General features: G+C 37.1%; 2 protein-coding genes across 2 annotated transcripts; one reads left to right on the forward strand and one right to left on the reverse strand.

Moving 5' to 3' along the window:
- The first annotated feature begins 3,816 nt into the window (after positions 1-3,816).
- ppp2r2d (protein phosphatase 2, regulatory subunit B, delta) lies at positions 3,817-9,772 on the forward strand. Its single transcript, XM_042502201.1, has 10 exons — positions 3,817-3,975; positions 4,172-4,246; positions 5,503-5,600; positions 5,730-5,895; positions 5,990-6,102; positions 6,199-6,376; positions 6,487-6,651; positions 6,959-7,128; positions 7,848-7,939; positions 8,087-9,772. Exons 1-10 carry the CDS (start codon positions 3,969-3,971, stop codon positions 8,364-8,366), a joined length of 1,344 nt encoding a protein of 447 aa, XP_042358135.1. The 5' UTR covers positions 3,817-3,968; the 3' UTR covers positions 8,367-9,772.
- An 86-nt stretch (positions 9,773-9,858) lies between these two features.
- Positions 9,859-13,510, reverse strand: LOC121954520 (BCL2/adenovirus E1B 19 kDa protein-interacting protein 3-like). The gene is made up of 6 exons (XM_042502069.1): positions 13,341-13,510; positions 12,746-12,917; positions 12,590-12,650; positions 12,219-12,325; positions 11,614-11,763; positions 9,859-10,472 (listed from the first exon to the last, which is right to left on the reverse strand). The coding sequence occupies exons 1-6, from the start codon at positions 13,381-13,383 to the stop codon at positions 10,430-10,432; spliced, it is 576 nt and encodes a 191-aa protein (XP_042358003.1). The 5' UTR covers positions 13,384-13,510; the 3' UTR covers positions 9,859-10,429.
- Between the last annotated feature and the right edge of the window lie 9,702 nt (positions 13,511-23,212).

Raw genomic sequence — 23,212 nt, forward strand, 5'->3', positions numbered from 1 at the left:
CAAGCTAAAAAATACTTGTTGTATCATTTCAAAAAGCTGTATTTAGTGGAGGCTGGAATCAATAGAGGCCCCTCCAATGTGATATTATCGCAATACTTAGGTCACAATACAATATTATTGCGATTTTAAATGTTTTTGCAATATGAAGAGTATTTCTATAGGAGCCACTCTTGATATATGCATGTAGTATGCTACCTGTCCTGTAGGGGTCACTGTCGTGTTGTTATTGGGTGTGTGTCAATTAGGTAGGAACCATCATCCAGTGACAGGTGTTGCTAGACGGAGGAGCACAAATACTTTTTTGGGTTTTTTTTAACGCAACGCCGGGTCATGCCATGCTTGTCGTATAGTTACAGGTTGTTGTTGTATGTTTGGTGAGTTCTTGCGTGTTGCATTGAATAGCATAATATTTAGAACTTAACTGCGTAAAAGACATGAAGAAGAAGGACTGTTGTTTTCAGCAGATCAGCTGACGGAAGGTAGGCGAGCGTCTAAACCCCTGAGTGGCTTTACGTGTAGGCTTAGCTGCTATAATAACATGTACTGTGATAACATATATTGCAATATATTAGCGTTGTGCAAATTAAGGAAAAACATCTGTTTTTAATCCATTCAGATAAGGTTTTCAGTATGTTCACCTCACTTCAGTCATTTAGATTGCAGTAACATGTTTTTAGTGGACTAAAAAAAAGCTATTTATTTCGTGATTCTAGTAGGCCACCAAAAGCTTGATTTGTATTTTGTATTAATAATTTATATACAAAAATATCAGTACTTGGTGTCTGTGTATCAATACAATATTGCCATGCAAAGATATTGCAATACTATGGTGTATTGATCTATTTCCCCAGTATCCCTTATTCTCATATGGCTGTTATACCCACACTAATTAATGCTTTCAAATAGCACAAATATAAAATAGCACTCTTGGTCAAAGTTATTGCTACTCAAACACATTAATGTACGTGACTGTTTTGTGTTGCATTTTAACTGGACTTTGTGCTCGCTCATTGTAAAGTGTGATAGTTGTATTTGTCTGCATGTATTTACAGTTGTAACTATATTTTATGCTGCCCTCTTGGCCAGGTCACTCGTGGAAAAGAGATTTTAAATTTCCTAAGTCTTTTACCTAGGTAAATAAAGGATATACATGTATAAATAAAAAGTCTGTATTGTTTCCAACAAATAAAGTCTGCACTGCCTCATCAGACAGCTGCACAATTTGTTGCATTCAGTCAGACAGAAAAGCTATCAAAGTAAAAAGTATAAATAAATAAATTTTACAAAAAGTCTACTGCTAACCCATTTTATGCTGTGTGGAGCTACACAGGACAGCTCGCACAGAAGTCAAGGATGTTTTAGAGGTTCAAGTGGTTCTTAAAATAATGATTCTTTAATAAAACACTGGTGAACCATCTATTTTTAATTTAAAGCGAACATCCCCTCATCCACTAACTACAAATGGGATCAATGTGCAAGTAGGTGTTAAATGCTAACTGTGCTTAAAGACACTATTCAGCAGCATTTTGGAGAACATCTGTAAAATGTATAATTTACACTAATTAATATGAAAATGTGTGCCTCGTGAGCTTGTTAAACATCACATCCTTTTGGCATATTTCTATGCATGCACCAAATAGTCTAGACTGTTAAATCATCCAACTTGTGCTTATACTGGAGGTACAAGTTAGTCCACCTTTATATAGAGAGACATACAGATATAGTCTTCCTAACCTCCAGCCCTCTGCTCTGCTTCTCCCAAAGGGACTGTGTGAGTGATGAGAGGGATGTGGAGCTTGGGAGATGCCGGGAAGAAGGTTTTGGTGAGATTTGGTCCAGGTCTTTCTGGGTGCATCCCTATTTGTTTACTTTCCACCTCCAGGACAATCTGCAGATGCAAAAAAACAAACAAAAAAAAAGTTAAAAAGCACTATGGAGACAATACCATCACTGTGCAGTATGTATCTAAAAACATAATCACATTTACTTAAAGTCACCACAGGCGAGCTTGCAAAACATGTGACCTGTAATATTTAATAAAAAACAAGCACTTTTTCTTTATGACCACTTTCAGGCCACTGTGCTGTTTTAAGATAAACAGTAAAGCAAGAATATATTAGCAACCAGGCAAACAAAGCACCTTATTTCAGCAGAATTTTTATATTAGTTTACATTAAAATGGTGTGTTTATATCAACTGGTGTGCTAAAAACAACACACCTCTGTTTATTCTATTTTATCCAGTGAATGTGGCCCAGATATTACATATTCTCACACTTCATCAGCACTTGCCATTTTTCTTTATTTTTTTTGGAATGTGACTTTTTTATTGCACAATCAGCCCCTATGGGCTATTCTTCTCCTCCCAATTCTTGACAACTCCAACCCTTCAGAGAACGCTGTTTACAGAAAAATAAGCATAAAACTAAAAACAACTGCCGCAGCTCCAGCATCTATTTTTGTATATGTATTTTGTGCTGTGATTTTGAGCTTCTGCTCACAAAAACAGATATGTAAGTGGCATACTTTTTGATGAATTCTGAGCAGAATTGGGTTGGGCTGAATTTGAAAAGTTTGTTCCCTGATGTAATATCCACAATTTGAAGAAAACAATAAAAAGTGACTGATAGCGGACACTGAAAGTGCTTGGTTGATAGACAGACTCAACCACAATAAATATGGTTTTCCATTCGGAAAATGACGCAGAAAAAAATAATCTTGTGACACCCTCAAGAGGAGATGATGATGGTTTTCTGAAAGTTGTAAAACCACAAAACTGTAATAGCTTATTGTTTATGTATGGCATCTCTATGGCCTACAGCTTGTAGAGTTATAGGAGTAACCTGCTATAGAAGTCACGCCTATAAGAGTCATGACCTTTTCAGCAAATGATTCCTTATTCCTGCAGGTCATAATATTAAAACTGATGAATTTTAACATTGTAACACAACTTATTTTTGTTTTGAGTTTAATTATTGACTTAAGTCAAGTCAGTTTTATTTATAAAGCCCATTATAACAAATCACACTTTGCCTCAGAGGGCTTTACAGCAAACAGCATCCCTCTGTCCTTAGACCCTCATAGCAGAAAAGCAAAAACTCAGGAGACTGATTTATCAGTTTTTACACTACTACGTAGTGAAGGACTGAAATACTAATGGATAGTGTTTGCGAGATAGGGGCTGAAAAGTGTGTACATTCAGTTTTTACCAATAGAAGTGCAACACACCCAACAAAAATTAACTGTATTTCCATCTTTTCTCCACTAGATGTCATCCACTGACCGTACAATACAAACAGGGGAGTTAGAGTTAAAAGCGTCAAACAATTTTGAGTTAGGGCACACTTTATGTCTAGTGTCAACAACGACCAAGCGAATAAAAGCAATTTTAAACATGAAAAGTGTGGGGTTTTTTAAAAAAAAAAAGTTAATGTGTTTTGTTGTATTTCTGCACTAATTTCACTAATTACTTATTCTATGCAAAACACATTCATTAAACAGTGAATATAAAACTAGAAAATATACAATATAATCACGCTGTTTAGGATTTTTGTTTATTTTATCTTGTGTCCTTCCAGCTTTAATCAAAATACCAACATCCTGATGTGTAAATGACATCAGCCCCTGATATTACACCCAAAAAAAGCTGTGTTGGTTTTAACAGGCTGTGCAGGAATAATATGCAATCTAAAGTTAAATGCATATAAAATCCAGCCTGGATGCACATGTGATGGTAAGATGCTCGGGAGGATGGATGGAGCCAGGATGTGGCATGTGTGCATGACGTCATTTCTCCATGTACTGTGCGCCATTTTGGAAGAAAAAAAATCACGGATAATTTCCGTGGTCTTGACAGATCTGGACCCGAGTCTTCACACTGATTGTGGATGCTATCTATTCCCCCGAGCAAGCCGCATTGGTTGATTAGGTCTTGGAAGCCGTGTACAGCAAGAGCTGCTACATGAAGCAATGGCGGGTAAGCTACTTTTGAAGGGAGGAAAAGGACCCACCTCACTTGGTGTGTGTGATGGCCTGAATCTGCAAGTTAGCTAGCCCAACGTTAGCGCTGGCAAGCTAAGTTGCTAGTTGTCAAACTGTGTCACTGTCAGGTCATTTTATCGCCGGACGAAACGCGAGTCGGACACAAACTAACGCCGTGTTCTTTTTTACAGGAGTTGCAGGAGGAAATGATTTTCAGTGGTGTTTTTCTCAAGTGAAAGGAGCGATAGATGAAGATGTTGCGGAAGGTATGTAGCTAACGTTAGCTTGGCGGCTAGGCTATAACGGGCTAGCTGATGATGATGCTCTGTGGGCTTCACATGAGATGCACAATAGCTAGATGGTCACTCGGGATTTTATATAAGGCGGCTGTCGTGTTTGGTGTGAGCGTGTTTGTGGATCAGTTGCACAAACGCCCTTTCCTCTGTAATTTACTGTGTGTCGCTAGCTAGCTGTATGCTAGCTGGGGGCTAAGCTATTAAAGGGGAGCGACGGTGTCCATGACGTCAATGTGCTGCGTCCATAAATTGTCGAGTGACATCATGCTTGTTTTCATTCATTCATACATGAATGGGAGTGCGTGTTGTGCGTGTTGTGCGTGTTGTGCGTGTTTGGCTGTCAGTGGCTGATGGTGTATGTCAGTCTTTAGCCCCAGTATTAGCCTGCAGAGTCAGTTTACTTTTTGGTCTTTGGATTTTCCTTTCAGAAACAAAAATCTAAAACTAAATAGTAATTTGAGGTTAATTTCAAAATCCCAAACTGAAAAGCAAGCCATTTTTAGTTTTTGGGGTCAGATATACAGGAGAGAATTGCCACTTAATTGTCCCTTTTCTTTTATTCATAAAGGGTAAAATCAGCTGCTTTGCAAATTTTCCCCTTTGCCTATCAAAATGAAGAAAAAGAAAAAAATAGTAAAATGCCAAGAAAACAAGTATGACACAGGAAGTTGTTCTGGGTAAAGAAAAAAACATTGTTTAGTGTTCGGGTGCTGAAATAGTGAGAGACTGAACTTATTGCTATAACCAGCTCTGTAATGACTTTCAAACCATATTCTGACATTTTAGACTCGTCAAAACAAGGTTTATCATCTACAGGAATCTCTGCTTGTCACATTAGTATGGGGAAGTCTGAAGTTTTTCTGCAAGGTGTGTCCAGAGATTTGCACAGAAAAAGAAAGGTTTTATTTTATTTTCCCAATAGGAGAAAAAGAATATTTGCACCCCTCAAAAGGTGCAAATTTCACCCCTTTGAATAGAAGAAAAAGAAAATTAGGTGACATTTCTATTATGTATATTACATTTTGGACCCCGAAATGTAAAGCTGGCTTTTGAATTTAAAGTGAAATTCAAATAACTATTTGATGTTGTTTTTTTCTTTTATTTCTATTTCTGAAAGGAAAATTCAAAGAGCGAAGGTACACTGACCTGCCGCCCAACATAGTAGCGTGATAACTGTTATCAGAACTCTCATGGTGTGATTCACTCTGATTTTTGTCGATTTTTAGCTGACATAATCTCAACAGTTGAGTTCAACTATTCTGGAGAATTGCTTGCAACTGGAGATAAAGGAGGCAGAGTAGTGATATTTCAACATGAACAGGAGGTAAGATTCATATGGAGTCATAGATGAGTATCTTCATCAAAAAAGCATCATGTCAACAATAAAATGCTGATTCTGTTTGTTTGCTTATGTTTACATCCTCTGTCTTATGTTTGCAATATTTGTTTTCAGTCTAAGAATCGTCCACACTTGCGCGGGGAGTACAACGTCTATAGCACTTTTCAGAGTCACGAGCCAGAATTTGACTATTTGAAAAGTTTAGAAATCGAGGAAAAAATTAATAAAATAAGATGGCTACCCCAACAAAATGCTGCTCACTTTCTACTTTCGACAAATGGTAAGTTTTCTTTTCTTTATCTGTTTTGATTATTTGATTGTATCAAAATTTGAAACTGTAATAATTTTACAATTGTCTTATCTGTTTTCGTCAGATAAAACTATCAAATTGTGGAAAATTAGTGAAAGAGATAAAAGAGCAGAAGGTTACAACCTGAAAGATGAAGACGGACGACTCAGAGACCCCTTTAGAATCACCTCTTTACGGGTATGTTTAATCTTATGTCAGACTGTCTCTTTTTCAATATGGATTTTTATGGTTTCTATAAAATCTTGTCTAAAAATACATGTTTGTCTGTTTCAGGTACCAGTGCTGATGCCAATGGATCTCATGGTAGAAGCAAGCCCACGGAGGATCTTTGCAAATGCGCACACCTATCACATTAATTCCATTTCTGTAAATAGTGATCATGAAACGTACCTCTCTGCAGATGACCTAAGAATAAATCTATGGCACTTGGAAATCACAGACAGAAGTTTTAGTATCCTTTTCCTTCATCAGAGAACAGACATGTGGCTTACGGACCAGTGGCCTCTGCATTGTATTATGACGAAACATAAGACTGCGAGTTCCTTAACAGTTTGTTCCCAGATATTGTAGACATCAAGCCCGCCAACATGGAGGAACTGACAGAAGTAATCACAGCTGCTGAGTGCCATCCACACCAATGCAATGTATTTGTGTACAGCAGTAGCAAAGGCACCATCCGCCTGTGTGACATGCGAGCAGCGGCACTCTGCGATAGGCACTCAAAGTGTAAGTACCTCCACTGAAGTGCTGCAGTGATTTGTCAGTTCATCTGTGTATTAGTGGAAAAGTAATTGATCAATATTTTGACTGTAATAAAGGAAAAATACTAAACATTTGTGTAAACAGCTTAATATTTCAATTTCCTGCTTCTCTCCATTTGTATATTAATAGAAATTGGTTCGTTTTTTAAAAACTTTTTGTCAGAATAAAGTAGGAGACTGTATATGAGATTTTTTGTGAGAAATTTAAAAAAAGACATGCTGGGAATGAGTCTAGAAATAAGAATTAAGGACATTGTCTTTTTACTTCTCAGTCTTTGAGGAGCCAGAGGATCCGAGCAGCCGGTCCTTTTTCTCTGAGATCATCTCCTCCATCTCGGACGTGAAGTTCAGTCACAGCGGACGCTATATGATGACACGTGACTACCTCTCCGTCAAAGTTTGGGACCTCAACATGGAGAACAGGCCAGTGGAGACGTATCAGGTGCATAAACATTCGTATCGAGTCATTTTAAATATAACATTTGACCCTGTTTGAGAACAAAATAAGCACTGCAGTGTTTTTAAAATGATCTCTGATTCAAGTGGCTGCTTAAATCGGCCCTTACATAAGATTTTTCTTACAGAGACTGAAAAGGCCCCAGGCAGTGTAATTTTCACAGAACATCAGGGTTTCCCTCAAAGACTTAGAATAAGCAGATTATGCTGCTGTTTACCCCTCACCTGCTATTTACGTGATATGAATTGATCTGTCGTTAAACTGTTGTTGTTTTTTAACTCTGCCTTGTAAGGTGACCTTGAGTGTTTCGAAAGGCACCTACAAATAAAATGTATTATGATTATTATTCAATAATTTTGATTTTGTTGAAGTCCACATAATCATATCAACTCTGCCAAAAAAATTGTCTTGAAGCCAGTAAAATCATAAAGTGAAAATAATGAAAGATCCAAGAATTACGAAAGGATATAATTCTTTCAACGAATGGCACGCGAGGTGCTTGAGGCTCAAAAATAGTAGAGTTAGTAGAGTTAGCCACGCAGTCTGAGGGCAGTGCTGTTAAAAAATGATGAGTACCATTCACTGATGTAAAAGTGCTGTGTTGTGTTGGCTGGATGAGCACTTTCACACTTAAACTACCTCCATACAGATGGAGAACATCAGCCATGGTGAATATTTGGGTTAAGTCATGCGGTTTGTTTCAGGTCCACGAATACCTTCGCAGTAAGCTGTGCTCCTTGTATGAAAATGACTGCATCTTTGACAAGTTCGAGTGCTGCTGGAATGGCAGTGACAGGTATGTGTCCTTTTTAGCGGTTTCTTTTGTCCTATATTCTTTTTTTTTGCGCTCTTGCATTATGGATATATCAATCTTTGGTGACACTGTGTTTTCTTTGTTTTTGTCAAATAAATGTATACAATTATGAATTTGTCTCACCATCAGTGCCATCATGACCGGCTCCTACAACAACTTCTTCCGAATGTTTGACCGCAACACTAGGCGGGACATCACACTGGAGGCGTCCCGGGAGAGCAGCAAACCACGGGCTACGCTCAAACCGCGCAAAGTGTCCACTGGCGGCAAGAGGAAGAAGGATGAGATCAGCGTGGACAGCCTGGACTTCAACAAGAAGATCCTCCACACTGCCTGGCACCCCAAAGATAACGTGATAGCTGTGGCAGCCACCAACAACTTGTACATTTTCCAGGACAAAATCAACTAGAAGATTTGGGGGCTCCAGAGGATAGGGCTTTTACCGTACCTGTGTAGTTAAGCCTACTACTTGTCTATCTGTATAAGAAGAAACAGCCTCGTTGTCCTCCTGGTGAAGAATTCGAAAGCACGTGTCTACTTTTTTTGCCACAGGAGGTTGATCCATAGGCCTGTTTTATTTTGAGTCTGAGCTTAGGTTGTTTTTGCCTTTGGCACCAGGGCAATCAACATGCCCCCCTGACCCAGAAAGCCCAATTCGGGTCTAATTGACGGAATGGCACTCCCTAGAGGTCAAACTCTTGAACGTTGGTGTTTGTGTTGACATTTTAAGCCTTCATTTCATGATTTAACGACAGAACTCTCGGAAGCCCTTAAAATGACGTCTTGTCAAAGTTGTAACATCATCTCAAAGATTTTGGGCCCTCTGAAGCACGGATTAATGGCCAATAAGCCTAACTGTAACATTCCCCCATTGGCCATGTATTCAGGCCAAACTACTGGTGGAAGAGGCCATGAATTTGGAAAGTGGACTTGTTTCTTTTCTCCCCCCTCCCCTCCCTCCTCTTACTTTACCCCCAGTCAATACGGTGACATAATTTCACTGACTGTATCTATTCAAGTACACCTTGTCATCCACATAATAAAAGAAACTAAAACTACAGATGTGTTTTTAAATTTAGAAGTATGTATTAAAACATGTTTATTGCTTTGCATGTTTTTATGTTGTAGAGAGGTGGAAAAATGTCCAGTCACACCACTGTCTTTGAGCAGATCTCAAGCAAACCTGTTATGGAAATACTATTTGGGGCTACCGGTCTCGGAACCACTGTTGGAGACAACCGATAATGTGTTTGTGTCAAGAGATTAATTTCTAGTTTTTGACCATGTTTTAGGATGCGGGCTGGAAACTACATGGCACAAGATGGGGCCCAGGACAAAGGGAATCTGCAGCCTTAATACCTACTTCTATCAGTGACAGCTACAAGTTATGTCCCCAAACGTTTTACAAACCTCATGTGCATTATTTGTAAATCCTATTTTATAGAGTTATGTCCTCATATACTGCTGCTATATGTGGCTGTCTATGAAAACACAGGAGGAAAATTGCACACCATACAGTTTGTGATAGAGTGCCTCCTAATCATGTAATAAGTAGGAAATTCAGACAGGCCTCATACATGTGCCCTTATTCATTTATTAGGGATGTCACCCAAATTTGAACCGCGTATTGCAAATGTGGATCTTATCTCCGTAGTTGTGAATGCAGAAATGAAGGTTGACTACACAAAACATATACTGATGACATTAAAACAAACACATAATAATGCATTGTCTTTGTCCATTGATTCCTAACATGGTGGCAATGTATTCACTTGTTTATTATTTTGACCAAAGTTCAATAAAATTTTAATTGTGTTCATCTGCATGTGGTCCTTCCTTTGATAAATACCTGGCTCCATGTTTCTACACATTAACCTGTCAATAAATCCATCCGGGCCATATGCGTTTTTTTCCAACTTTTATTTTGTGTAAGATGAACAAAATGGACCATATCAGTGCTTAATAATGCTTTCTCATAATCACAATATACAATTGAACAAATGGATGCAATCACTTACGCAGTAGGCTATTGATCCCTTGGACAAAAAAAAAAGTCAATTACCTTTCTCTACAGTTGATTTGAAAAAATACATACTGATCGTATATAATTTTAAATCAAAAGTGATTCCTCATTGCAAAAACAAAAAAGGCATTGGCGCACAATACTTATCAGTTCCCTAACGTGCAGATTTAAGGAGCTGGAAGCAACAAAACAGTCATCTTCAGGCCAGGACAGAGACTACAGCGCAGAGCAGAGGATTGGTCACTGTTGTGTTCACGAGTTAACGCCATGAAACAGCAATGACAGATCCTTAACTCTCCACGCTGGTGTGAGCTACGTGGGGCACTCAATCAAATTGGACCGTGTCACGTGGCTACATCTCCCTTGATCATTAGAAGGTCCCATTTTAAGGCATGCCAAGATGAGTCACTTGAAGGTGACAAGGTGTCGAACACACGGCACCATCCTACTTAGTAGGTGTTGTGGGAAGTCAGACGTTTCCCAATATATATCCTAAAAGAAGAGAGACAAACATGTAAATTAAAATCATTTTTAAAAAGCACAATATATGACAAAAAATAGGTATATTTCTTAAATTCTTCAGAAATATATTTAAATACACTGAAACTAGGACTTGATGCTTCAACTTCATCATCATAGGTTTTTTACTAGAACAAACATCAAGTTTTTAGCTGCGACCGGTCGGTTGGTTGGTCTACAAAAATTTCCCCCATCCTCTGGTGGACAGTTTTTGCCCTAAAAGGCAAATATTTGGCACGGAGGTGTAGTGTGTTGAAGGTGTATGTTTGTGTTCATGCAAGTTGGTTAAAGGTGGTGGTATGGGAGTTGCCAATAAAAGCTGACTGTAGCAAAGACTGATTATGGACAACATCTTCTCTACAGCACACGGAAAACATAAAGTTTAATAGAATGGTGGGACGCTTAAACGATATATGTTTATATGTTGATGTCACATTGTTTAAAAATAATGAAAAACAATCTGTTACATAAAATGATTTGAAGTTTGTAGTAGATTTGAGGCTTCATTTATTTAATTTTTCTATTAATTATCAGTAATTGTCCTGATTGCCTAAGGTTTCCACTGCGCAACATCTGCTTATAAATTCTGTTGCAAAGGATGGCAAAAGTTACTTATTTTAACTCTGAACAGCAACGCTGTCTGCCATTACTGTTGCCACTATTCTTTGCCGGGCTCCCCAAATTCTACCAAAACCCTGAATACAAGAAACCATTATAGGTTAACACTAGTCAGTGGATGTTTTGGTTTTCGAACTGGTGTATTTGGTGTGGTTATACTGTTGTCGTAAGATCAAGATTTATGGAACAATACAACACAATAGTGCAATCTATCACTCCTAAATTGATTGACAGTCCATTTAATGCAACGAATAACACTAAAATCCACTAAAATCCACTATATTATCTTAAATGATTATTTGAAAAATACCAAATAAATGCTTCATATGTACAGCAAATTATTACATTATTTATGAGAATTCACATCACTCAATCAAATATGGGCTTTAAATGGTTCTTCAACAATCCCAATGGTCCTTTTAGGCTCTAACTGAATGCTTTTAGATTTTTGCAAAATTGTATCATTGGTAGTTTGAGATTAAATGAAGCTGCTTACCCTAGGCCGACAGCAAGTATGTGAGAAATGATTAAGGAAGGAAGGAAAAGCTTCAGAAAGTCCGCAGAGAGAACACCTCCCTTCTTCATGACACTGGTGTTCCTAATGCTGAGAGAGGTCGAGCGCTTAGGGTACTTGAGCAGGAACTCCCTACAGAGAAGCACATTAATTTTTCATTATTATGAACACATTAAAATCAATGAGCACCAGTCTAATGTCAAATCAACACCTCTGCTCACACAGGCATTTTTTTCTTCACTCTGTGAATTACGGTTATAAATCATGACACAAAACAAATATACTTAAGCTAATGTGTGTAAGAGATTAACACAACAGAATAAATGATTTCCTATTCCTGTTAGCACAGTAATAACTACCATTTTTACAGTTAAGAGTGATTACCTGTATATCCACTTGCATTCACATGGTTCATAGTCATCAACTATTTGCTCTATAACTCTGTGATTTGAGTCTTAAGTCTTTGAATAATTACATCAACTACTAACTCCACTTAAAATTACAAAAAACAACAAAAACACAAACAAACAAAAAACAATCCAACATACCAAATACTAAGAGTAATCAAATTAGTGGTGGCTACATACTTTGGTGGATTGTTCTCAGGTCGACTAGACCAGTCCCAGATCCAGTCAGCATTTTTCTTCATCATGTTCTCTACTTCCCGTCTTCTTTCTTGGAAGTCTTCATCTGACTAAAAGCACACATAAAAAAAATAAATAAATAAAAAAAAAAAAAAATCAAGCAACAACTTGGCCATCACATATATTTAAAAACAACACTATTCTGTAAAACATCATTTGACCTATTTTAATTTTTTTTATTTCATTCAGTTAATTTTTCAGAGCTTGTGGATGCAAAAAAAAATTCAATGAATACAGACAATAACGTATTATCTTAACTTATTTAGACTTTTATAACAGATTTTGAGACGCGTAAGTGAATCTAACAAATGTACCTGTGAGCTGTTTGCCTCTGAGCCTCTCCACAGGAGAAGGGGGGTCTGGGCTCTGAGTGGGCTGTTATAAACAAGACAACACAAAAGGCAAACTTAGGTCACTTTAGACACATTTATTATTACACAATGTTTGCTTCCTCTTTTACCCCCACAAACCTGTTGCACTGAGAGCTTCCTTTGGAGCTGCTTCTGCCTGACTCGTGTTGGGCATCCAGCAGCATTTTCTCCACGTCACCCTCCTGGATGGACGTGGGGATTTGCTCCTGGCTTCCGTGATGACTGGTACTTTGAGAGCCATTGCCACTGAAATGCAGCTCAACCCAGGAACCTTAAATTCAAAACACATCGAAATCTTTGTATCATGTCCGGTGTCACTGGTATATATAGGCAGGGACTAGAAATCAGGCTAAAATACAATAGATCAACAAACAGATACAGACTGTCCTTGGCTTGAAGGTATTTTGATTTTGCAACACCGCAGATAAGCCTCATTAACTAACTAGGGCGACGTGCTGTCCTCAGTTGTCCCCCCACGTCTCGATGAAATAATACAGATACATTGAGCTTTAATATTACTGGTTAATTACTAGTATATTACTAGTAAATTACCAGTTATTATCGTTAAGCTTAGGCTTTAAATGCGGCTATATGAGGTGATTTAAGGTTAGTCACCTCGTGTTTTCGTCACGTTATAGCTAGCTCTAGCTTAAACACCGAGGAGCTACAGGCTGCTGTGTCGATTATACTTTACCCTGCAAACTCTCGTCCGATGAAGTGTCCTTTTGAAACGACATTATACTGGTTGACTCGTGATGGTCCAGGTGTTAACGCAGATTTTAGAGGACCAGATGTAAGCGAAATGGTGGCGAAATCCCTGTAAACAGCTAGGGCTCCAACTACCACAATAACAATGACGCAATATTGTGTTTATCTAAAATGTGATTGGCTCGCGCAGCACGCAGGCAGAGCGAGCTCGAGACTGCCAAGAGCGCGCATGCCCTGACACGCTCCCCTGAACGACCTCAATAAACACGATCGCCAAGTGTCGTTTAAAGCTTTGTTAAAATACTTTGTCAATAATTGAAAGAGATATTTGTCTCACGTCAGTTTTATTATCCACATATTGGTTGAACCTCGTTTATGACAGCAGTTACACACACGTGTCTGCAGATGGCAGTCACTGCTCATTACTCCCCCTCTCTCAGCTGCTCCACATCCTTCATACAATACAATATCGTGTGATAAAAGGGACACACATCTCTATGTGAATGCACATAGCGCAGATAACCCTTTAAAACATGGACAAATTGGTTTGATTTATTTCAACAACACTGGGAGAAGGCAATGAGCAACTTCACAACGCATGGCCCAAAAATGAGCAAAAAATATTTTAAGAAAATTACAAGAAAATTACCTGATAATAAGCAAAAAATTAATAAATAGAAACGTGAAAAACAAAGATGAAAATGACCCCAAACAGTTCGGAAACTTATTACTTTTTAAATGCATACTTTTTTTTCTATAGCATTATTTTATATATAAAATTATGTTATAATAAATATAGTTTTCAGGAGATTTTTCCCACTTTTTTGTATCCCTACCCCATCCTTTTTTGTGTCCACTAATTTTGTGGCGATTCACTTTGAATTTAAATCACTTTGCTCAGGTTTCAAAGGGTACAATAGTTTGTGAAAGGCATCTGAACACAGCACAAGAAAACTGATGTTGATTCTGGTTTCAAAGGCTTAATTGGACTACGTCTCACAAAGATGAATTTAATATTAAATATTCCATGAAATATGTACATATTATATTATACATGCACATTTTGTTGCTGTGTCTTTGTGCCTCTATCCATCAGTACCCAAGAGTCCCACCAAGAAAAACCTCCAACAACCTCTCTACCGACTTCTTTTAATTAAATATTCCACAAGTTACTGCCAGTGTGCTGTATTTTGACAAAACACATATTTATTGTACATGATTTCTCAAAGAGGCAACTCCAAATTTGAGACAGACAAGTTTAATTATCTTTGCTACAATGGAGATTAGTGTGACTGATTATTCTTGCAAAATTAAATTATTTCTACCACTGAGGGGCTTATTATTCTGGTGTGAGTTCTGCTTCCTGGCAGACCATGGTTTGCATGAAATATATGGAGAGTAATTCAAAACAGAGATAACTTACTTGGGTTACCACTAAAAAATCTTACTGCAGTTTTCCTCTTTAAAAAAACCCAACAAGCATAAATAAGCCATGTTAATCAAATTCAAAGGGTTTTGTTTTAAAATTAATCTTTCTCATTTTCTGTAAGCTGTTTGTTTTTAACAGTATTGTGAACAGTGTAGTTACTGAAATCAGTGAGCACATTTTCAATATTTTATCATAGTATTGCGAGAGCACTAAATTAAGAATAATACATTGCAATACTAACATTTTCAAGGAGATACATATGGATAAAGCCAAAAATGAAATCATATTAAATTCTGTTCACTCCAGCAGTGGAAAAAATATGCCTCAATTGCCACAGTGCGCATGGGAATACCAGTGGTTTCACTTGTAAGCCAGACGGATAGATCATTTGGAGGAGACATGTTAACAGTTAATGACATTGTGAGGAAAATCACTAAAAAAATTCCCATTATTCAAACAAGCATCATAATATGGTTTAACAAACTGGAATGTTTAGATCTTTGTCAAAAATGTAGTTGAGAAATTATGTTTAAAAAATAAATAAAATCACACGTTTTCAAAAACAAACCCTATATATTCTAATAACCAAGCCTCTTGTGAGTATTATGCTCAGTCCTGCTCAGTGTAATAAAATATACAATATGAAAACATGTAAGTCATGTTGATTCAATCAACAATGCATACATACCGTACATGGTCCTCAATAACAACTAAATAAACATTTATGGAAACGTAAGTGATAAAGAATTTATCATAGGTAATAGCTCAAATAGTATTATATCCTGTTGGTGTAAGTTGTTTAGATTTCCATGTAGTGCTGTCAGACTTTATGATGGATGCAATATTGGCTGTAATTTTGTTAAGTGTTATGAATGTTGTGTTCCGCTCCGCATCCCAGCTCTCATTACAAAAATGCTCTCACCAGATGGTGTATGCACCAGAATGGAAACATTGTACAGAGTTATAATACCCCTACACTGCTACATTGAGCTATTTACCATTTCATGAATGCCACATGGCTTTAACTACAAGCTATATTTAGAATTCAATACAAAATCTGATGAATGATGCTACAGCTTTAAATAAAACAAAACACGGAAAACCCATTTTACCCCATGAGCTCACACGAGCAATGAACACTGGCCACGTCCTATGATATTATCAAGATGTAAAATCTGCAGTTTTAGAATAGCATTTAAAAAAAAAAAAAGAAAAAAAAAGCAGCTCATTGGTAGGATGGTGACGTGTAACATTAACAGTTATCAAATAAAAAATACTTTCCAAAGCCCAGAGGAAGGAAGTCCCCCTCCCCTCTTTCTGGCCATTAAATTAAACCCGAAATTATCTTCTGGAAGTCTATTCCCGATCACCACAGATAATCCACTATTATCAGAAGTAACGTCTTAGAGCAGAAGGTCACATCCTGTTTTGCAACAGCGAGACAGAGAAAGAATTAATAAAGTAAAAATTCTTTCCCCCACAACTGAGTGAACAATATTGTGGCACAAATACAAAGAACACAGCCACCAATCACGAGTCAAGCTTCAAGCTACATCCTTGTAATAAGCCACACGTTGGAAAAACCCAAGCATGCAAGGATGCCACTGCCAGGGCCGAGAGATCAGTAATCATGGCACATTTGACAAGAACAAACTAAAACTCTCCAAACCTATCTGCCCTGTGCCTGGTATATACCTGCACAGACTCTCAGCTTTTTCTTGACTCCATATTTACCAGGCCTGGTAATATGATTATTATAGACATACCCAGTATGGAGTTACACCATGCAGGAGAGAAGAGCACCCTTTCATCAGAGATGTCCTCAATTCTGTACAAGACAAAAGATGTACAAGATATCTGAGAATGTAATAAATACAACATTACATGCAGGAGCCAGACAAAGAGGTGGATCATCCCTGTATACCTCCACTACACCATTGATTACATACAATCAAGTGTCTATAAATGGTAATGCAAATTAAGTCCACATTCAGTGCTTTAATTTGTTTGAAACTGAATAAGCCCAGTAATCATCACCATGCATTGGTAGTACTATCTACATTTGTATGTAAGCATAATGCATTTATATTGCATATTTTTGCTTATTTTGCATATTTAAGAAACAAATATTGCCTTGTTTTTCTGAATTAACAAGATTACTCTTCTTGGACTTCTGAGATAACATTCTTGTTAATGCAGAAATAATGGCATGCATCTGTTTTTTTCTGTGTTTTTTGCAATTTTATTTTCTAAATTAAATGCAGTATGCTTCCATAATGGTAGACTTGAGTGGTTGAGCTGTTTTAAGATTTCTCTTGGTCATAAATAAAAGCTGGCAGCTTGTTGGACAACAACTGTGTTTCAATTCAACTGAGAACAACTTATTAGCTATAGTTAACCTTACATGTTCTGGTGTTTCTTCCATCCAGCAGGCGTGTAGTTTTTTTTTTGTTTCTTTTGTTGTTGTTCTTGACAAACCGAACATATATACAAAACATCAGGTACAAGGTACAGCACATGTACAAACAAATAAATAAATAAATCTGAAAATCGAAATAATTACAAATAAGCACAGAGAAAATATAGCTAAATATTTTTTATTTTTATTTTTCTTAAAAAGGAAACAAAACAAAACATATAAAAGCCGTGGGGTACAAACAGACAAAGTACATTCAGTCAAAAGGAATTAGCATTATTTTCCAAATACGTGACGTACGTACGTTTTTTTGTCATTCATAAAGGTGACATGAGAAGAGCGCGCCGCCCAGGTTCTTATATTAGATTGTGTCACTTCCGGCTACCATTTTTGAATCAGTTTCGGGAAACGAATCAGCTATCGGTAACACGAAGCACCGCGACTGTTCACTGGATTTAATGTCTCTAGAGGAATGTGGACATGTCTTCAAAACACCGGTAAGTGCTGCTAACTTCTATTCTGATTTGCAACTTGCGTAAAGAAATGCTCGCACCGTGTAGTTATTAATTCGTGTAAAAGCCTCTGGGGTAAAAACGTTACCTAGCTAGCTAGGTTAACGGTAGTTATCAGCAAGCTAACGAACCGCGCGAGCTAGTTAACGTTTAGTTAGCGAGCTACTACAGGGGGTTAGTGTAACAATTAAATATATTTTAATAAGTAATAATTATACACATTACGTAATCGTCCACCGTTAATCACTTTATAATACAAAGAATTCAAGGATTATTTAACTGTTAGCCCACATGGCTATCTTTTTTATGTTCTTTTCAACCAACAATAATGACATCAATGCTTCAAACATAAGGTTAGACTGTATAAAGTGGTCTTTATAACAGTCAGTCCTCATTTAACCTTAAAATGAGGTCATCAGTAAACCAAAAGTTATCGAGCAAACCTAAAACAAAATGCACTGTTTGTAATAAAATGACGATTTGCCTTTTCAGGTGGCGAAAAGATCTTCAGTGTATCCTTCTTCATTTTTTAATGTTTGTGAAAGCGGGGAAAGCTGTCAAAATAAATCATCTGGAAAAAAGCCGCAGGAGGCGCCGTCTGCTGACCAGGAGAGGTAAGTACCAAAACACGCTCATCATTACTGACATATGGCATTGTTGGAGTAATCATACAAGGTTCAAGGTAGATTTATTTTTCGTTTTTTAAATGAAATTTAAGCCACAGCACCATCAAAATTCAAATGTGTGACTCTGCTTTACTCTTGCTCAGTTTTCCTGGAATTGATTTTGGGGAGTTTCAAGAATGTAGCAACACTCAGTTAATGCTGGCCATTAATCTTGTATTTACAGACACACAGTATATTATCTTTCTTGGAAATTTTGATTTTATCTGAAAATATGCAGAAAACCATTTGCAATCATAGCTTACAACCATATTTCTTTACTGCAAGTAATAACCTCAGATACTGATTTTGCTGTATCTGCATGATGTAGTCATGTCATATTTGCATTTTAAATAATCATTTATTGGGACTAACGATTCCACGGCAGTAGTCTGTAGGTTTGCCTTGATGCCTAACACTTTGCCTAAGAGATATAAACCAGTCAATGTGGACACCCTCGCAACAGATGACAAGAGTGAAAAAAAAAGACTGGAGCCCATCTACAGTAGATGCCCTTGTTAATGGAGTGGCACAACCTGCTCTCTCTGTGTGTAGGTGTGTGTTAATTGACAGCACAATGAGGGATGGATTGCTGTCCACAATAGCTGACTGGTGAGGACAGATAAAGTTCAGTTATAGTAAGCTTTATCAGGAGCTGGTGTTTACTTTGCTGGGGTGCTGTGCAGAAACTTGTGCATGAAGAGGAGAGTAGTCCAGACTGGAGCTGGATACAATCGATAGCACAGACAGGACAAAATGGCTAAGGAAGAATTATGGTGTCCGAGGCAGGAGATTTGCCAGAGCTTAATATGGTATCAATGAGGATTCACTGCAGAGCATAGAAAGCATTGCTGTAGTAGATGGTGCTTGGATTTTCACAAAGGGCACATTATCTGTCCTTTTGATGGTGATGATTGAGAAAAATCAATGTTTTCAAACTCATTCCATTTTTTAAAAAATTTGAATTAATTGTGACAGATTTTTTTTTATGTCATTGTTTCTCAAAACATGAGTAAGACCGTATTTATAACGGCTCAACCTTTAACCTTTTCACCCCTTTGCCCCCTTTCTTTAATTCTCCCTCTCTCACACAGACACACCCACATTTATACCCAAAGGAACTTGTTGCTACGAGTCCAAGAAGTTCAGAATATATTTTAAACCAAAGTTTAATATGCTTAAAATGAATTGATAATCTATGTTGTATCTAGAAACTAAGAGGGAGTAAGATATAATTAAATGAAAGCATAAATGAGTTAAGAAACTAACCAAAGGTTAAACATCTATTTGTTGATATGTTTGATATATTTAGAAAATTCCAAATTAATCATGCACTTTGGCTTTCTTAACTCCCAGTGGGGTCCCCATTCCTCCTGGGGTCTTCTTGAGCCCCTTCCAGAAGACCATGTTTTTTTTCTGTTTTGATGAGCTAAGAAAATATAAGAACCTACTAGCTGGCTTTTGAAAAATCCAAAATAATAATATTAATAATCCCTTTCTCAAGGACTGGAGTTCCAAAATGGCTTCTAATGGGTCCAGTCTTAGCAGGTCAAAAAAGACAGGCTTTGCAAGTCATTCTAACATAAAAACTAAAATCTTCAGTTTTCCTGCTGATGCTCAGAAAATACAGTCATCCTCTACAGACTTAGACAGCTGGAAATATTGTAATTAAATTCATTAGTACATTTAAAAACAACAGGTTAAAATAAAACCTTTTCATTGAGTACAATCAGCGAGTAGAGAAAATGGCAGAGATCGCGCGAGGCAAATTAAACAGGAGCTTCCTGCTGCTTACATCCCTCGCAATGTTATTTGATTATCTTCCATCCTTATGAGGGAGGAAGTATTGTATGCCCCAGTGTGCATGATGCATCGTACTAAATTCATAATGAATGACCCAACATTCAATTAAAAACACTCTATTCATCAATAGCTATGATTTAAACTTGTTAGTATGGTCTTGATGCCTCTGTCTGACTCTGTGCAATCCTGCCATGACAATCTCGATGTCTGGGGCGCAATCTGTTCGCTTTGGTCTTTAATTGCCCTTAAGTTCACCAGCCTCTTGGAGATACATGACTAGCAGCTTTAAAAAGCACTTATTGAGCTGTAAGTGGGAGGAATAAGAAGAAGGAAATTGTGAAGGCCGACTGGGGGGCTGTGTGAAAGTTGTGGGAACGTCTGCCAGGAGCAGCTTATAAAGCACAGTTTTATAAGCTGTGGTGTCACAAGCATAAATCGTGATGCTCTGAAGTGGCCTTTAGAGGGGGAAATAAATCATTGTCTCTGGACGTGCGTGTGTGCATACATGCTGAGAATAGCAATAGTAACCAACTGTTTACACTTTGTAACCAACCATAATTTATAGTGATGTGAAGTGAGGTGTAGATTTATAATGAGATTACACTGAAACATTTTAAGTTTGAAAAACCCTTTAGTAACACGTGATTTGATTAATATGTTGCTAATGTTTTGGGGATTTACATTTCACAGACTAATCTTTAGATATTGCAAAGTCAACCCTTGATGAATTTTTATTATTTCCACTCAATATTGATTGTTCTTTTTGGGGCAAGTAATGTAATGGGTATTTTGGCATTTAATCTCTGTTGCTTTAAAAATGTAATGCATGCTGCTGCTCAGGCATAGCTTCAGACTCCATCATAATTGTCATTTTAATTAAAGGATGCATTGAGATTGCAATGACAGCACTTTAATCTTTTCAGACACATTGATATGCCGTGGATCAGGGCCAAGTAGGAATATTTTAATGACTGTCTTGCAAATATTTTATCATATTAAATGTTAGATAATGTTGATTGCTCAGTATTAATATAAACGTCTACTTAACTATTATAACAACTAAAATAATCTGTCTGAGTTTTTTAAACTTATAATAAGTGCTACAATGGCAGTGTCTGTACAGGTTAAACATACTGATACCAACTCAGCATCTGTTGCAGCAAAGCCTCGCTATGATTAAACAACTTTGCAGAAATAGCTTTATCTTGCATCAATTTCCCCCGTCTCACTGCCAGTCTTAAATACTAATGGGTTTTTTTGTTTATTTTTTTAAATATTGCTTGTGTCGGATTGTTCGTGGGAACTTTATCAGCAATACAGTAGGTCTATAGTTTACTACTTGTGGTGAGTAAAGTATGTTGTATTTTAGGACTCAGAGGCATGGTTGAACCCAAACGTGTACCGCAGGAATCTCAAAACACCAGAGAGTAAGTCATGGGAATCTCATTTTTTAGAGGTGGATGGGGGAAATATTTACAAAGTTAAATCAATTGTGCATGGTGCATTTGCTTTATTTTGTGTTTACAAACTGATACTGGTTTAAAAGTCTATTTGTTACAGAAAATATGATGTACAGAAAAGTTATAGTGCTGTGCTTAAAAAAAGGAGAAGAGACGGGGAATGCTGATATCAGACCAAGTACAGGAGAACATGATAAGCTTGTGTGGATATTAACCATGCGGTGTAATTTGCAGCAGCCACTCATATTTCTGTCGCTGCACGGTTTTTGTTTGACTCCAGGGGATGATTTAATGATATCCTGATATGAAAGGCTATAATTCTTGATAAACTCCATTCAATATTGTTGTGCCACCCGTACCTCCTAGGCCTAATTTTCTTTTCATATAATTGTCATGTTCTTGTGCTTGTTATAGAGGAAGGAAATTGTTGGTGGTGTGGGGGTTACATCTTTTAGGGCACAATTTGCTTTCATATGCTCTTGCTATTGTTTGTACTATTATACAAAGATGAATAGTTTTTTTTAAATTTGTGGTACTGTCACATTTACAATTATTTGCCTTTCTATATATGCCTTTTTTAAAATTTTGATGGTGAATTACAGAGAGAGAGGGAGGGAGAGAGAGAGAGGGAGGCTTACTTATAATACGCACCATTCTGGCATTTTATTTCTCTTGCAGAGTAATTGCTTTCATAAGCACATGATTCAGTTTTCAGTCAAAATGAAATTATTGTCCATGTTTGTTTACAAACTATTGACATTTCATTGGATTACAGTGTGGGCGGCATATTGCACAACAAACTCGGATAAAACCTTTTGTACACTACAATAAGGTCTTATAATTTCAAAAAGTTGATCATTGAAATTTGACATGAATCTTATGAGGTCTGCCTTTATTTTACTACTGTCACATATTTATCATGAAAGTAATGCGCAAAAGTAATCAAATCAAATTATTGTGTAAGGCCAACTTACATTGGACTTTTAGAATACATGTAAACATAATAAAGGACCGTAGTTGTCCTACACACTTGACACTCAAAACAAGTTCAATCTCTGCAACCTCACTGCTAGATGCCACTAAATCCTACATTCTGGACCTTTAAGAGGTCTGCCACCAACATTAATATTATCACTGTCACAGATTTCTCTCTGATATAATGCGCTGCAGTAATAGTTTTCTTTTCTCTAGGTCTAAATCACACTGTCGGTCAGTCTGTTATAGTCTTAGAGTATAAAACATGAGCACCATAACCATGAGATGATATCTGATAGTTGACCGATACATTTAAATACTGTTAAGAATATACACAATAATGCAGAAAATGTATCATCCATGTTGTCACAATTGTACAATGTAAACTCACAGGTTGTTACTAGAGATGCATGATAAAATTGATCCTTCATTTGTATCAGCAGATATTAGCTTTAAAATGTTGGAATCGGCCAACATGCTGTTTTGTGCCGATATCACAAACTGATATATACATTTTTTTGACAAAGTGAACATATACAAAATATCAACCTTAAATTGAAGTATTTTTCTTGTTTTGCAGCATGAATAAATATTACATACT

This window comes from Plectropomus leopardus, chromosome 15 (assembly GCF_008729295.1).
Source record: "Plectropomus leopardus isolate mb chromosome 15, YSFRI_Pleo_2.0, whole genome shotgun sequence".
In the NCBI taxonomy this organism is placed as follows: domain Eukaryota; kingdom Metazoa; phylum Chordata; class Actinopteri; order Perciformes; family Serranidae; genus Plectropomus; species Plectropomus leopardus.

What these genes read in the sequence shown, in the direction of transcription:
- ppp2r2d (XM_042502201.1), top strand. An exon ending in CTTTCTACTTTCGACAAATG is followed by an intron (nt 5,896 to 5,989) that starts GTAAGTTTTCTT and finishes TGTTTTCGTCAG; the next exon opens with ATAAAACTATCAAATTGTGG. An exon ending in GGCCAGTGGAGACGTATCAG is followed by an intron (nt 7,129 to 7,847) that starts GTGCATAAACAT and finishes GGTTTGTTTCAG; the next exon opens with GTCCACGAATACCTTCGCAG.
- LOC121954520 (XM_042502069.1), bottom strand. Translation starts at nt 13,383, where the DNA reads ATGTCGTTTCAAAAGGACACTTCATCGGACGAGAGTTTGCAGG. An exon ending in GGAAGCTCTCAGTGCAACAG is followed by an intron (nt 12,651 to 12,745) that starts GTTTGTGGGGGT and finishes TGTTTATAACAG; the next exon opens with CCCACTCAGAGCCCAGACCC. An exon ending in ATACTTGCTGTCGGCCTAGG is followed by an intron (nt 10,473 to 11,613) that starts GTAAGCAGCTTC and finishes CTCTTCTTTTAG; the next exon opens with GATATATATTGGGAAACGTC.